Raw genomic sequence first — 15932 nt, 5'->3', positions numbered from 1 at the left:
AGCCAATAATAAACAGATTACCCCTCAGGAGCCCTCCTATTTATTTTAGAATTGCATGGGTCTCAAAACTTGAAGGAAATAGTGTGATTGTCCCCACCTTAACTCTGCTGTCCTTTTGAGTCATCATCTCTGTGCTATACTTCTGAATCTTGATGGCTAGCCATCGATTCAAGGGAATAAGAAGAAGAGCAAATCCCAGTCCTGCTAGGAATGCCAAGCCAACCTAGGTCGACAAAATAAACAACAGTAAGACACCTGCATATACAAAAAACCTGTCAGCCTAAAATCATGAAATTCCAGGCTTATTCTAAAAATGGAAACACAGTGCTCAAGCTGGCACAAAAAGTGGTGTCTTAAGGGTAACTATCCATTCAGAAATCGGGGAAGACTGTTGTATTTTAAACATTCACCAACCAATACTAGGCACACTTCTAGTTCAGTGAGATTCCCATATCTGAAGTACAATATTGACACGTGATGCCAAAACCATACCTGCTGGTAAAGTAAGTAAAGCGAAACTGCAATTTGAAATGGCAGACTCCAGAATTGATGGAAGCTATTAGCAAAGTTAACAACCCGGTCGGTATCTGTGCTCATGAAGTTTAGCACCTGAAATAAAAACAAGTTCAGTACACCAGCAATTCAGACACCTAAAACGGATGGAATATAGGCTGAAGTATAGGAAGTTTGTGCTTCATTCAGGCCCTACCCTCCTCTGCTGGCATTTCTCTTTTGAAGAATGAAAAAGAGAGAAATGCAAAATCACTGTCTCTGGCTTTCAGAGATTTTTTTTTACTCTGAGCATTTTTTGATCATAGAATTGCCTGCAGAGAGGCCCGAGGATTGTAAGTTGTATAAAGTAGTATACAGTACACCTGTCGCTCATAAAAAGAAAAAAGGGGTAGCACATGTAGGCTTTGTCTGACTGGAACATGGACAGGAAATCATTTTACACATAAATGATACCTCTCCAGATGAAAACTTGCCAAGTGAAGTGGTGCTGACAGCCAGGGTCTTGTGGTAGACTGTCGTTATGATGGCTGCTCTGATTTTGTAGCTGATTTTATGCACCTATATCCAGAACAGCAGTAAAGAAAATAATGATATCAGTACCATCATTCAGGTCTAACATTTTCTATGACAGTTAATTATGAAAAAGTGATAGAATTATCAAATATTTATTCAGCATTTAAGCACTATGCACAACACACAAGTGCATGGCTAGGTGTGTGTGTGTGTGGGGGGGGGGGGGCATATGGGGAAATAACATGTGTAACACACCCTTATGCATTGCTAGGGGGTGCAAGGGGAATGTTCACCCCGTTTCACCTAAAAAGAGGATTTTACTTATTGAAAAATAATCAAATGCTACATTTTTTCAATGATATTTACGACTGTTGTACTAACGCTCCCTTCCACAATATCCTAACCGCTATCAGCTGATGCTACTAACTGCTGCATAGGCCTTACATAGTTTTACAATACTTATATTTCCAATGTTATATATATTTTTTTCTATTACATGTTCTTTTTTCTTTTCTTCTATATGTCTATGCCATATACAATGTATGCAAGTACAAGCACACTTAATTTGGGGCCCCGCCCTTTTGTGTGTTTCGCACAAAAGAAGCTAATAAATAAATGAATAAAAGACTGTGCACCCCTTTCGGCAAATCCTGGCCATGCTCTTGACACCAACTTACTGAAGCACTACAATTTGGTTTACACTGATAAGATAATCAAATGAGAGAGGCTAACTAACCCAATAAGTAAAATGACAGTTGGTGAGAGCTGTCAGCAAGGCAGAAACAAGTACACCCATAGCGTAGTAGTATCCGTGAATAACAGGCTCCTATAAATGAACACAAAGTTTCAGCTCATTATCAAATTGTTATCATTGACATGAATATCAATATTATGAAGTTTTCATCATTGACACCAATCCCATATTTCATCAATTTGTCATCATTGACAATATTTTTATATATTATCAACTTATCATCAACATCATCTAATACATTATCATCAACATCATCAAGGCATTATCATCAACATCATCTAAGGCATTATCATCAACATCAACTAAGGCATTATCATCATCATCATCTAAGGCATTATCATCAACATCATCAAGGCATTATCATCAACAGCATCAAGGCATTATCATCAACAGCATCAAGGCATTATCATCAATATCATCTAAGGATTTATCATCAACATCATCTAAGGCATTATCATCAACATCATCTAAGGCATTATCATCAACATCATCAAGGCATTATCATCAACATCATCAAGGCATTATCATCAACAGCATCAAGGCACTATCATCAACAGCATCAAGGCATTATCATCAACATCATCAAGGCATTATCATCAACATTATCTAAGGAATTATCATCAATATCATCAAGGCATTATCATCAACATCATCTAAGGCATTATCATCAACATTGTCTAAGGTATTATCATCAACATCATCTAAGGCATTATCATCACCAAAATCATCATTATCATCATCATCATCACATTCATATTTATCATTATCATTATCATTGTCATCACAATAATAATATTATATTTTTTGCCATTATCACCAAAATCTGTTATTTTTACATTCTAAAAAAGCTTTCAATGAAATTAGTTTGAGGAATGAATTCCTTTAGAATTTGGCAAAGGAATTCTAACCATTTTACTTTCACAAAGTGTGTGACTTTGATAACAAAGCATACCGTTTTATTTTCCATGAAGGAGACAAGAGCATGCAGTAACAGAGGCCCAGAAAACCCAAGGCAGTCACAAAACAGCTTGAGAATCCCAAGAGAAAAATACTGTAGACCAAATGCATAGTGAAGACCCCCCAACAGAGTTCTTTTTACTATTGTTCCTTGCTCAAAGACTTCATCATTGCCACTGAATCCAACATCAATTTCCCCACTGTCACTAAACCCAGATGTTTCACTACTTGTTGTCCTTCGTTTGCTTTGGGCCTCAGGAGCTGGCGATTTAGAGCAGTAAAATTCCTTTAGAAACTTTTGCCTCAAGTGAACAGTCTGTAAGCTCTTTGGCAAGAGGAATAAATCCTCTGCATTTTGCAGGTGACCTTTGGCACCCTTATTCATCAACCCACGCACCCACCAGAATGATAGTTTAGAAATGCAATTAGCACCATCTTCGGCTATCCCAAGGTCATCCGAAACACACTGAGTACTGCTATAAAATGTTTGATTAGATATAGATCTTAGTAATGATTGTCGCTCACTTGATTGTGCATCACCTTGGATTTGACCAAAAGATGTGTACTTATTATTTGCATTAGTGAACTGTAAAGATCTGCAGGGAACTCGTAACACCAAATAGACCAACTGCAATAAGGACCTAATGATGACGCCATAATCTTTTGCACTCAAGTTTTTGTCATTGAATGACTGTTCATGATGTAAGGACAAAGAAACAGAATAAACTTGGAACAGTGATGCCACAAATGCGACGACCGTTGCCAAATCTTGTGGAAGGGGTAAGCGATGCCCAGGTAAGAAAAAATTTTGTAGTTTCCAGATGGCAATGGTATTGACGGTCCAGGCAATGCAAATAAGTCCATCGGCCAGTAGCAAAGCGGGAGGATGGTAACTATCTAGAAGTGCGGTGCAAATACATTCGATTAATGCTTCGAGCGAAATCAGACACGACAAAGGCAAACTGAGTTTGGCCAACAATGGAAGATGAGTGATCAGCGAGACTCGAGGTGTCCTTATAATAAAATAAATACTTGTGCAAAGGAGGAGACTATTCAGCGGGCTAACTAGTGCTAAGTTTTCAAAACATTGGCCAAAGTCTTTTCCAGTAGTATTCCACACCACAAAAGTTGTATTCTTTTCCCCGCAAAATTCGCTGAATGATTGCATTTTATCGTGCACCAAGAACTTCAATCAAACAGTATCTTTACAAAACGCGAAGACCTCAATTCAGCATTGGTGGCAGTAGAGTTATTCTCTTGGCGCCGAGTCATACGAGCGGTTCATACATAAAAACATCTTTCTTATCCGGGGACCGGACAACGTACAACATTCAACAAAGCCGCCATATTTGTGCCAGTACACAGACAGCCCAAAAAATGATTGCGTAGGAGCACAGGTAACCCGCGCCACGTTAACGCTCAGCTAGCTCAGCAGCCTTGTGTGGGCGCAAGAAACACTCGACTACAACCAACGTAAAATGCGCACGTCTGTTTACATTTACAAAACCTGGGTAATCTAGTTATTATGGTGGTATTTAGCCAATTTGGCAGCTGATAGGGCAACAGGATTGTTCTGTCTTGGGCCCGAAATAAATTGGGGATCATGGACACATCGCTCAAGTTGGCACAAAATTGACATGAAATGTAGCCCTCCGCCCCTTTTCTTTTCCCTCTGCAATTCATAAAGGGAGATTGTTTTCTTCAATTGAAAGTTCCATTGTGGGCGTTTAAGACTTTGTGGTTATATTTCGTTCCCTTTAAATAAATGGTAAAATGGACATTTGACACGTCGTCCACCCACCCACTCGCGTATGAACTGACAGAGCTAGAAACCTAGAAGGTTGTGATTGTGTGATCTCTTCTCTATACAGTCAGTGTATACTTTGAGAGATATCCCGAATATTGTGCAAAACAGTCTCTGAAAGCTTTACTCGGTGCGATTACGTAACAGTCGACAGAGGGAAATTGTTTCCTAAACTCAGCCAATACTTCCTGCCTTCCTCGCACTTGAAACAGCGGAAAAACAATTTCGTCAAGGTATTACGAAAAGCGATATATATCTCTACTTTTTTAGAAATACAATTCGGCCACTAAAGCCTTATCAGAAAGCATTTTTTAATTCACCGGGAAATTTCCCGAAAAGTGATGCGCTTTTTGCTGATGATGATCTGATGATACTCCTCGTTTCCTTATAGCAATGACGTCACACCAGCGTATAAACCGCAAGACGGAATGATTGCGGGCGAAATTGCTAGCCGCGCTACGTAACGGCTGCCTTCGCCGTTCTAGTACCAGTATTTTATTTCTCTCAAACAAACCCAGAACACTGTCTTTACAAAAATAGATGGCCTAGGGCTACGTGTGGATATCAGAGGGCTGGCTGTTGCTAGTCATTGTTCTTGTCTGGCGCTTTTACTATCGTCAGGGTGATTCTAAAATGACCATGCTAGCCGACTGTTCGTGTTAATGGCGGATTTGCTCAAGCCGGGTGATGTTGTCAGACAGCGATGGAAAATTGTGAGTTTGAATAACAAATCATTATGTAAAAGTGTTTTAAAATAGATTTAACAATCTAAAGTGAGTTCTGGCTGACTCTATTCCTTAAGGCAATCAATGGATGTTCTATATACCCCGGCGCTCAATCAGGAAAAATTCCAACATTTCCTTTTCAATTCGCTTTCGCGTGTTCCTCAGCTGTTACGACTTTAACCTTGTAAAATTACGCAAGAGTGGAAAATTTCTAAATCGGCAAACCATAACACCTTACAAAAAGCTATGTAAAAGTAGTGTAATACTACGTAGTATAGTAAACTCAGCTCCGATGCCATAATTTTTGTGAACATAAGTTAACGCAGGAATTCTAACGCCATCAGTGATAATACAAACAGCCATTGCCTCTGCCAAGGTAAACTTCGACAAGAACTTCTGGGATGGCGTTAGAATATACAAACTTATTTTCACCCCAAATATATATCATCTAAAAGAATAAATGAAACTTATGGTATACATTTCGGGGGATTTTCGCTGGATTCTTTTTCGCGAAGATTTTGCGTGTTCAATATATTGATGAGATGGAGAAATCGCGCAATACATCTTCCATGAAACTTTACCCAGACAATCATGGTTTCCTCTCCAGACACAGAAATAGCGCCAGTCTAGACTTCTGTATAAAAAAAGGTCTGTCCCATCGTTTTTTAAAAATATTTTATTGGTGCGATTTTTTACTATGATAGTAAATTCGTTCGGCTGTTTTGTTTGTTTTGATTGAGCAGGGTTGTATTCCGTGCAAGAAATATATCCAACTGCGACTATCGGAAGTCGCATTTACGACTCTAAAACACGTAAATATTGAAAGTATTAGCTTGCACAGCGTTAAAAGGGCTATATCTGTCATTTTTCTGGTTTTACTTTGTTTTGTAACCCATACCATCTTTTGAAGTATAGTTCTTAAATTTGCATTACGTTGTATTATAAATATATTTAGCCCGATAATAGTAGATAAGTACATGCTTTTTACATAAAGAAAAATATGCGAATGATCTAGATCCCTTTTATTCACAATTCTAACATCACGTCTTTGGTACACAGAATAGTTTTCCATATACAGTTGTTGAGCACGTCTTTTTGTGAGGAGGAGTACAACATATGCATATCAGTTTTTCACGATCTTCCTCATGCAAATTGCGAATGTCAACAACCCTGCCAACGGAAAATAGATTTATGATATTTTCTACTTCAAATTGAAGCAGCATCTCATGTTTGGGGTTTTCACCCAGCCTAGTAAATTCCACTGATTGCCATTATTTAGTCCGATATTATGAGCATCCAAGACTATCGTGTTGATGTTTTCTGTTGCTATTGTCTATACTAATCACTCCTGTAGTCTTGTAAAAGTCTATTTGACGTTTGTCTAGTGTGTTATTCTGATTCATGTAATGGAGGATCCTACTTCTGATACTAATAAGGCAAGGTTTAGACATTTTCCAACTGAAATCAACTTCCCTATGTCAGCAGATGCTTATAGAATATATAATCACAGACTGTTGTTTTGGTTCAGCAGCATGGTTACTCAAATATAACTAAAATAGTAGGTAAAATATGACGTTGGAAAGATTTCGCGTATGGGCAAGAAAGTTTATTAATATAAGGAGAGCTTGCCACGGCAGGCAAACAATTTGCCTTTTTTACACAGTTACTAAAGGTTTAGTGTCAAACACTTTTTAACTCTAAGCAAACAAAAAGTGCACATCATGTTATGTGTCCCCCATATTATTATGACACTATTCAACAAAGGATGAGTGTGTGCCAGGTGATCTAGAAGATTTATACTACATCAGCCTGCGCCAGTAGCAAACAGTGCAGGTCATGGCAATGTCATGAGAGAGATATTCCTAGGGTTGATTTCTATGTATTGTGAGACATCTCCCAAATAACAATTGTGTTGCTCTGCAACTAGCAGAGTAATGATGCTTATATTACTAACCACATTCCTTGTTTAGAAGTAATCTATAATGTATGTTTCTATACATGCATTTTATATTGTATTAACCACCATTAATAATTTTCATTATGGCTTGTGGATTAGTGGTTATCATCTTATTCTATTTTTATGTTGTGTTTTGGTGTGGTATCTGACATCTGTGGTAACCTGGTAGGTCTTGTTTCCATGATTTTCCTGATAATTATCATAGCATATGTTGATAAGTCTAATTCTTGAATTCCTTAGTTATTGTCAAGGTCTACATCCAAGATGTGTTGTAAATAGCCCTTTTGACCTATGGTATTATTTATAGTTATTGAAAACCCTTAAAGCCTGAAGGGACCAAAAGTATGGACTATTCTTATATATTTGCATAGCTTTTAGGCCTTTCAATTGTCTGAGACTCTCACAAATGGTATGCAAATATTTTTAACTAGTGGGCACCTGTGATACATTTAAGTTAAGCATAAAGTTTTTTATGCCTTTTTTTATCTTGTAATATTTTTATTTTCTATTTTCAGATAAAGAAAATTGGTGGTGGTGGTTTTGGTAAGTGTCTTTCTTATTTCATTTTATTTTCTACAAAGAGAAATTTACATTTGTACTAGGAGATATTTATTATTTACTGTCACCATGCATTAATGGAATTAATCTTTTTTTAGGGGAGATATACCGGGGCTTAGACCAGGTAACAAAGGACTATGTCGCCATCAAATTGGAGTCAGTTCATCAATCCAAACAGGTCCTCAAGATGGAAGTTGCTGTGCTCAAGAAACTTCAAGGTGGACTATTTTTTTTTTCATTATTTCTTTTTACTAAAAGAATGTTGTTACACTCTTTTTTTTAAAAAAAAACTTCTAATTTTCAGTTGAGGTTGGGCCGTTCTTATTTTTGGGATATTTTAAGGCTGAATATGTTTTAAACAGTGTTCTTAAATTTTATTGCATAGAAAAATTTAATACCCAATAAATAATTAGGAAGAGAATTACACTAATGATAAAAAGCAACAATAAGGCTGTTACTATGAGCACAATTTGATTCTGCATTTTTAAAACACATCAGGACTAAAAAGAAAAATTGTTCTGTTACCTGAGCCTCGGGCAGGTTCTTAGCATGTTCTTACAATCTGGTGAAATCTCAGGCTGGATGTTCTTATAAAAAGGTTCTTATGAAAAAGAGTGTACTCTGTGTATTTTAATCAGATTACTATTTTGTCTAATCAGTTGATCCATGTTTTTTTTATAAATGGCCAAGTTTGCAAAGTCATTCCCTAATCTCCCTCCCTTTTTTGCGAAGAATAGATAAATAAAAATATATGGTGTCTTTCCTCCTTGAAAGAAGAATAGTGTCTTCCACTATGCTTAATTATTGTGAAATAGACCCTGGTATAAAATTAAGATGTATTATACAATATAAAAAAAAAATAGGTCATGTTAAGGCACCAAAAAGTAAAAAAAAAAGGCTTTAAAAGCGATTATGATAGTTTGCAAGCTTCTTTTAACTCTTTGCTCTTTTATTGTTATAATTGAAGAGTAAAGTGTGCCTCTTCTCTTACTTTGTGGGAGCCAATAATATTTGCAAGTACAAAAAAGGCTTTAAAAGCGATATGATAGTTTGAAAGCTTATTTTCCCTCTTCTTTCCTCTTTTATTGTTATAATCCAAGGGTTAAGTGTGGCTCTAACTTTGTACATAGGAGTCGATCATATTTGCAAGTTCATCAGTTGTGGTAGGAATGAGAGCTTCAACTACCTGGTCATGTCCCTGCAAGGATCCAACCTTGCTGAGTTGCGCCGTAGCCAGCCCAAAGGCGTGTTTTCCCATAGCACCATGCTGCGTCTTGGTACCCAGATCCTAAAGTCTGTCAAGTCAATTCATGAGGCAGGCTTTCTCCACCGCGATATCAAACCTGTAAGTTTTTAGTAGGTAATTAAGGTAGCAGGACACTTTAAAATGTTTATTTCTCCTCCCCTTCACCCTCTTTTGCTTCTTGCTACAAAATGGTCAGATGGGTTTGTTTTCATGGAAGTCCAGTTCTCTCCAGTATTGAATACTGTAGATGAAAAGGAAAAAAATGAATCCATACTACTGAGTGCAACATCTTCCCTTCCCTACTCTCTCTCTCACACACACACACACACAAACAATTCTCTGGTAATTTGGGAATGATCGGGGAGTTGTTTTCCCTTGGCACCTCCCCCCTCTCCAAATCCCATGCACACACAGGCTTCCCCCTTGTTGCTTTTAAAAAAAAGATCCTATTAAAGTTTTCTGAAATTTTGAAATGTTGTCAAAACAATTCTTACATAATTCGCGGCATAAGAAAGTTTGAAACAAATTGCATAATTATAACTCGAACTTGCTCTATTTCAAACTGTAATTGTTCAGCCTTATGTCTAGTTATTGATTTATAAATGCTTGCAGTGTAATATCATGTTTTTCTCAGAATGATAGTTTTGCTTCTCCTAGATTGTTAATGTGCTCGCTTAATATTGCCTGTCAGTATCGGGACTGTTCGTGTTTGAAATTTGAGTTTCTTTTAATGTCGAGGAAGCTGAAATTTGGCATGTTTTCCAAATCCTTCAATACGAAGAAGCAAGCAGTTTAAAAAAAAGTTTTTAGACTTTAGTGTATTGATTATAGCATCGACCTTGAGAACAAAGGTACCTGGTTCAAGTCCCACATCATGACATTTTTTTTTTCTTTTAGACTTTTTGCGAGCTTTTCTTTTCTCAAATAAAAATAGTATCCCATTTATTAAATTCAAAATCTGTGAATGCATCTTGCTCACTGCTGTCTTATCTTGTCTAGTCTAACTTTGCCATGGGGAACACTCCAGATACAGTGCACATCTGCTACATGCTGGACTTTGGCCTGTCTCGGCAGTTCACAAAGGCAAATGGTGAAGTTAGACCAGTAAGTGTGTTGATTCATTCCACCTCTGCCCCCCCCCCCCCCCCCCAACTTATGCCATCAGGCATGACGGAAAAACCTGGAAACCGCGCAATTTGAGATAGAGAAAGAAGACACAATTTCTTACAATGGCTATAGGTTCCTCGTACTATGGACTGGTTTTCAAAACACAAATAACGTGAGGCCGAAGTGCACAACCAGATTTTGGCTTTTTAAGATAATTTCTCCTTGATCATCATTGCCCTGTGTATAAGCTCAGAGACGAAAAGCTCAAATTTCAATGACACTTTACAAAAAGTCACATCAATTTAAAAAAAAGTCGCACTTGATATTTTGTTTGCTATAAGTTACTAAGTACTCAGATAAATTCTCCACCTTATATGATGTGAAATGGGCTTATTTGAAGTGACACGTCATGTTTTCCCGTCATGTCCTGCCATCACACTAAAGGGTGTGGGTGCAAAGTACTTGTCGGTCCTTGTGCTTACGACAAATTGATTTTATTTTCTAAATGGCATAAACAAAACCTTCCATTTGTCAGTTCTCCATAAAAATTATGCATGAATGCATCCTATCCAAGGTACTGAAGTAATGCACTAGAATACTGATTCTTTACCAGGGACATGTATATGTCCTGTACTTGTACTTATACGATTCTATTTATCTAACAGCCCCGTAACACAGCAGGTTTTAGGGGAACAGTGAGATATGCTTCAATCAATGCCCATGAAAACAAGGTCAGTGTCCAGTAGTCTAAGATACATATAGAGAAGATATACCTGTGTTGTTCATTCAAGAACTGATGTGTAGTTCTGTCTATGTATGAATGGTCATTCCAGTTTTTTCTCAGATTTAAAAAAAAAATAACTTCACAAGATCCCAAGTTAGAGAGTAGTAACATTACAAATCCTGTTGTTTTTTCTGCTTGTAGGAGATGGGTAGGCATGATGATTTGTGGTCATTTTTCTACCTCATGGTGGAGTTCACAGTTGGGCAGCTCCCATGGAGGAAAATGAAAGACAAGGTATTGCTCATATTTTCTAAGAATGACCATAAGAAACAAAACCTAATAAATATTACATAATATTATAGGAACAAGTTGGAAAAATGAAGAAGACGTATGATATTGCCAATCTTCTGAAGTCAATGCCTGGAGAATTCAAGCAGTTTGTTGACCACATCTCCAAACTGAAATATGAAGACAAACCTGACTACAAGGTCTGTACAACCCACAGACATACAGGTCCACAGACATACTTCCCCCTGAAACATTCACATTACATAAATCCAGCTAAAACTAGTAAGCTTGACAGCGAGTCGTTTTTAAAGTCGTTTGCTTTTTGCATTAAAAGGAAGACAATAGCACTTGCTCCAAATGAAGAAAGGCTCTTGAAACAAGAATCCATTTTTGTACAATTTTTTTCTATTTTGGCTAAAACATCACAGAAGGAGTTGATATGAAGTAAAAAAGTATTGCTGTCTCTTGTTAACAGATGTTGCTAGGTCTGTTAGAACAAATCATCAAAAGAAAAGGAATCAAGGAATCAGACCCATATGACTGGGAGACAACCCCATGTGACTGCTCCCAAACCACCCACACAACAAGTACAGGTGTCATGGCACAGATCCAGACAACCGCACCAGAGAACCATCCCACACAAGACCAAGACTTGATAGAGGACATAAGCGACCCATTCAAGAAAGGCTCAAAGCAGGCAGGGCTCAAATTAGCAGACACGAAAGGGAACAGTAAACTTGGGACAAATGACAAAGGTGTTATTCAGAAGATCCGCGAAGTACTGGATGCAGTGGAAAAAGAAAATGGAAAGCTTGTCAAGGCTAATGACCCCCATATCAAAGAGGTAAGTAAAATAAAAAGCTTGTCATCTCTTATGACCCCCATATTATAGAGATAAGTATAGTGGGCAGTAAATCCATGCTCGGACTCCCAGAAAAACTGGACTCTAGGGCAAGTTGTTTTCCATAGCTAAGATGCGACATCTTTCACATGGCCTGTGTTTCACATACGGCATGTGACCATAAACTTGAGCTATCATTGGTTCGTCACATGACACACGACCCTAACCTTGAGCTTTCATTGGTTTGTAGCATGACACATGACTCAACCTTGAGCTATCATTGGTTAAATTACATGACACATGACCCTAGCCTTGAGCTATCATTGGTTCATTACATGACACATGACCCTTGAGCTATCATTATTTTTTTTACTTGATACATGACCCTAACCTTGAGCTATCATTTGCTCATTGCATGACACAAGACCCTTGAGCTATCATTATTTTTTTACATGATACATGACCCTAACCTTGAGCTATCATTTGTTCATTGCATGACACAAGACATGTGAGATAAAACCGTTGGTTGGAATTTGAGTCTGTGTTTCTCTTTTTGTTTGTTTGATGGTGAAATCATTGAATGTTGACTTCTCTTATCCCACCATTTCACATAACAGGAGAAAACAAAGAACGGTGACCCTAAAGGCCTGGAGACCCCTGCCATCATATCAGCTATCGTGAGAGATGTCCAGGAATCGGGCATGACAAAATCGGAGGGGAAAAACACAAGGTCCCCCGAAGATGAGAAAGAAAACAGCAATGTTAATGAGAACAGGGCTGAATCAGGAAACGTGCGCGAAAGTTCAACCAATCTGGCAGGGCAGTCCCCCTGGGAAGAAACTCAGAAGACTCTTATTCTCACCCCCTCGCCTTTGAACATTACGAAGGAGGCAGTTGATGGCGCTGTCATAGTTTCAGCCCCAGAAATTGTCGTTGTGTCCGCTCCAGAAGTCCCAGAATGCATTGTTCTGACCTCCTGGGTGGATGACACCCTTCAGGACAGACCAGTGGTCATGCCGATGCCAGTTTTCCATGGCGACGAGGGCACGCCGGAGCGAATCAAGCACCTCGAGTTCAAGCCCAACCTGGATAACCACCACTCGCTGTTGTCATCTGATATGAACGAGTTGCTGCCTCCGGACCACGAAGAGGGCTATCCTCACGCCACCTGGCGACGTGCCTTGAGCTTTGAGCACCTCACTGCTGGTGACTCCCCCGCGGCTAAAGAAAACACTCTCCAGACCTCGACCTCCACGCCCGACCTCAACGTGAATCTAGACCTGTACCGTGTTCCCACTGTGCTGGAACAGATGGAAAACGAACCGCCCGCCCTGAGCGCACGCAACGTCCAGGTGCACGGCAGCCAGGAGGTCAAAGAGTATAAACTCGATTCGGCAGAATTCGCATCCGAGAAGTCGTCCACACATTCCCATCACGCCATCCGCGTGGCCGAGTCTAACCACGTGACGGCTACCACGTTGAATGACGTGCAATTTGAAGACGGTCGTGGGATATTCTACATCTCAGAGCATTCAGACCAGACACCTGGTGAAATGTACGAATCTAGCTCTGAGGACACAAAGAGCGAGATGCAGGACGTGCGAGGCCATTTGACCAGCGACGAGGACTTTCCTACACACTCAAAGCTCCCGCTGGATGAATTATCCATCGACCCTGATCCGATGGCAGCAAGAGGAGCGCATCAAGTGTGCATGGATAAAGATCATGGCTTAGAATTAAATGGAGTGTGTGAACAAGACGACGAATTCGATGATGATCAGTTTCAAATTAAAATTGGTGAATCTTTTGAAATTCCGGATAGAGACCCTTTTAATTTAAACTTAGATGTAGAGACGCCTCGCGCAGCTGAATATCATGCACCATTTACTGAACACAAGGATGACCCAGACGCGAATGCTGATGGAGTCGATCCTAACATGAGCCCGGACGATTCGGACTCAGAAGGGTTCTTCATGCGGGACCGTGCAAGCACCCTAACGGATCAGGGAGGTGTTTGCGACGATAGGGACGATTACTCAGCAACACCGGTAGTTCCCTCGCTCGGCCAGGGCGACTACATTGATGATTCCCCCGAGGTACAATGCCGGGTCCCAGCTCTGACGGAGCTTGAGGATGTGGCGGAGGAAGAGGACGAGGAAGAGGAGGAGGAGGAGGAGGAGGTAGCTGGGGCCCGCTCCCTTAGTCCACCTGATTACTATGACGAGAACTCTTCTGAGTCCAAATGTCGTGTACCGACACTTTTCGAGTTGGAGGCGGGAGGTGGCGGGACGGTACAGGAGGCGTGCACTAGCCGAGATATCCTTGCCGGTCGAAGGTACTCCGGGGAATATAGCAGCGGTGAGGAGGAGGGTAACATGAAGGCTGACACCGGGATCCGCCCAAAACCGCCCCCGGGACGGGCAGGCAGGGGTCGCTGCGTTTCCGCCAGGTGAGACGATTTTCGTTCTTCTTCTCACGGACGAGAAGACAGTGTGTACTGAATTTAGTCTGTGGTGCTTAATTCATACTGACTTTAGTCTGTGGTGTTTGCAGGCTGAGACGTTACAAACACAAGAAACATGGCGGCCTAGGATTCATCCAGCCTCTGGTAGCACTCAGCGATAAACCAGTCATCATCTAACGGGTCTACAACGCTGTTGTTCATAATAATTAACGTGATCGCACCAATCGATTCCAACCCACTCCGCCCGTTATTATGAAAAGTCAAACCTGGGGGCAAGAGGGGGTAAGGGGTTATCTAAGTGTGCGAACTCCGAGAACTTTGATCCGCGCTAGATTATAGGCAAAGCTAGGGACAATTCTTATTCTTAAAGCACTGCGTGTGTATCTGGAGTTGGCGGCGGCCTTGTAGTACGCCAAGATCCGCAATGTTTCAAATAAAAGTTAGTATCGGCGTGTTGAGGTCATTCGGGACTCGACAAATAGTGCGTTCATGATTACAATACTTATAATATCAATATAGTGCTTGCAGCGTTTGTTGTGTGGCTTTGAGGTAAAAAGGCTCATTCATTTTTACGTCGTAGTTTAGCACACAGGCCAGTCAACGCTGTTCAAGAATGTGTATTTACAATATCTCTGCACAGGTATATCTTATCACTAAGGTTCCTAGAAGGGAGATAATTCCGCCGACCAAAAGAGAAAGGATTGCGTAGCTCTTTTGTCCATAAGTCTATTTTGTTGCGTCTAGACTTGCTGTTGGGTCAACTTGTACGCTAATTGATATCACTCTAGTAAATAGACGACCCTCATGCTGACCTTGCTGGCTTGTACCTCTAGCACCTTGACAAAGCGCTGCACGGCATGTTGCTAGTCACCAGCTCCAGATACAGGCGTAGTACGAATGTTTTTATTATGAATAAGGTATATAAATATTTAATCCACGATTTTCAAAGAATAAATTGAATAAAGTTGCCAAACCTAGACCGTGTATTTAGAGGTCTCTCAAATTCATGCAAATGTTTAAAGGCACTTTCCAAGCATGGATTATTTGCCTTTTTATTTGATACCAATGGTCCACAGCTTGTTGTGTTTTGGGTTGGAAAAAAATTCACGCAAGGCCTCCTCACAGGGGTGCACCCAGGATTCCCTTAAAAAGGTGGGGGGGGGGGGGGGGGGTGAGGTGGACTATTTACCTTCGGGTGGGCCTAACAAAAAATCCTGCATATCGTTTGGAACGAGAAAATAGCCCCACAGCATGACCACAAATACCCTGCATGCTATCGATAAGAGAAATCCTCGACAAAAAAGCCTCGTGAATTCTTCGAGTGCATCCTTATTTGAAGTAGGTGTGCGAGTCCTTAGAACGCACTCGAGAATAAAACAAGCAAAATAAAAAAAATTGATAAATAGAAAAATTGTCAAATGGAAAGGAAAAAAATATGTACGAGTTAGGAGGATTTCGATTTACTCGGGTTTTGAGCTCGA

The 15932-nt window shown here is 39.9% G+C and overlaps 2 protein-coding genes across 2 annotated transcripts in view; one reads left to right on the top strand and one right to left on the bottom strand.

The window, feature by feature from the left end:
* The window catches only part of LOC5518929 (ATP-binding cassette sub-family C member 10), a 32177-nt gene extending 28054 nt beyond the window's left edge, over positions 1-4123 (bottom strand). Inside the window, exons 1-5 of the mRNA XM_032363682.2 lie at positions 2733-4123; positions 1763-1852; positions 967-1071; positions 493-609; positions 98-223 (exon numbers count right to left, since the gene is read on the bottom strand). Coding sequence (XP_032219573.2) covers positions 98-223; positions 493-609; positions 967-1071; positions 1763-1852; positions 2733-3905 — 1611 coding nt within the window. The 5' untranslated portion in view covers positions 3906-4123. The remainder of the gene's footprint in view (positions 1-97; positions 224-492; positions 610-966; positions 1072-1762; positions 1853-2732) is intronic.
* An 850-nt stretch (positions 4124-4973) lies between these two features.
* Positions 4974-15428, top strand: LOC5518930 (rho-associated protein kinase 1). The gene is made up of 11 exons (XM_001638802.3): positions 4974-5254; positions 7739-7766; positions 7880-7999; positions 8912-9126; positions 10027-10131; positions 10800-10865; positions 11060-11152; positions 11221-11346; positions 11622-11990; positions 12605-14436; positions 14541-15428. The coding sequence occupies exons 1-11, from the start codon at positions 5204-5206 to the stop codon at positions 14626-14628; spliced, it is 3093 nt and encodes a 1030-aa protein (XP_001638852.3). The 5' UTR covers positions 4974-5203; the 3' UTR covers positions 14629-15428.
* The last annotated feature ends 504 nt before the right edge of the window (positions 15429-15932 follow it).

This window comes from Nematostella vectensis, chromosome 7 (assembly GCF_932526225.1).
Source record: "Nematostella vectensis chromosome 7, jaNemVect1.1, whole genome shotgun sequence".
Taxonomy (NCBI): Eukaryota; Metazoa; Cnidaria; class Anthozoa; order Actiniaria; family Edwardsiidae; genus Nematostella; species Nematostella vectensis.
The sequence above is the reverse complement of the archived record's forward strand: the minus strand, read 5'-3'. Positions and strand labels throughout refer to the sequence as shown.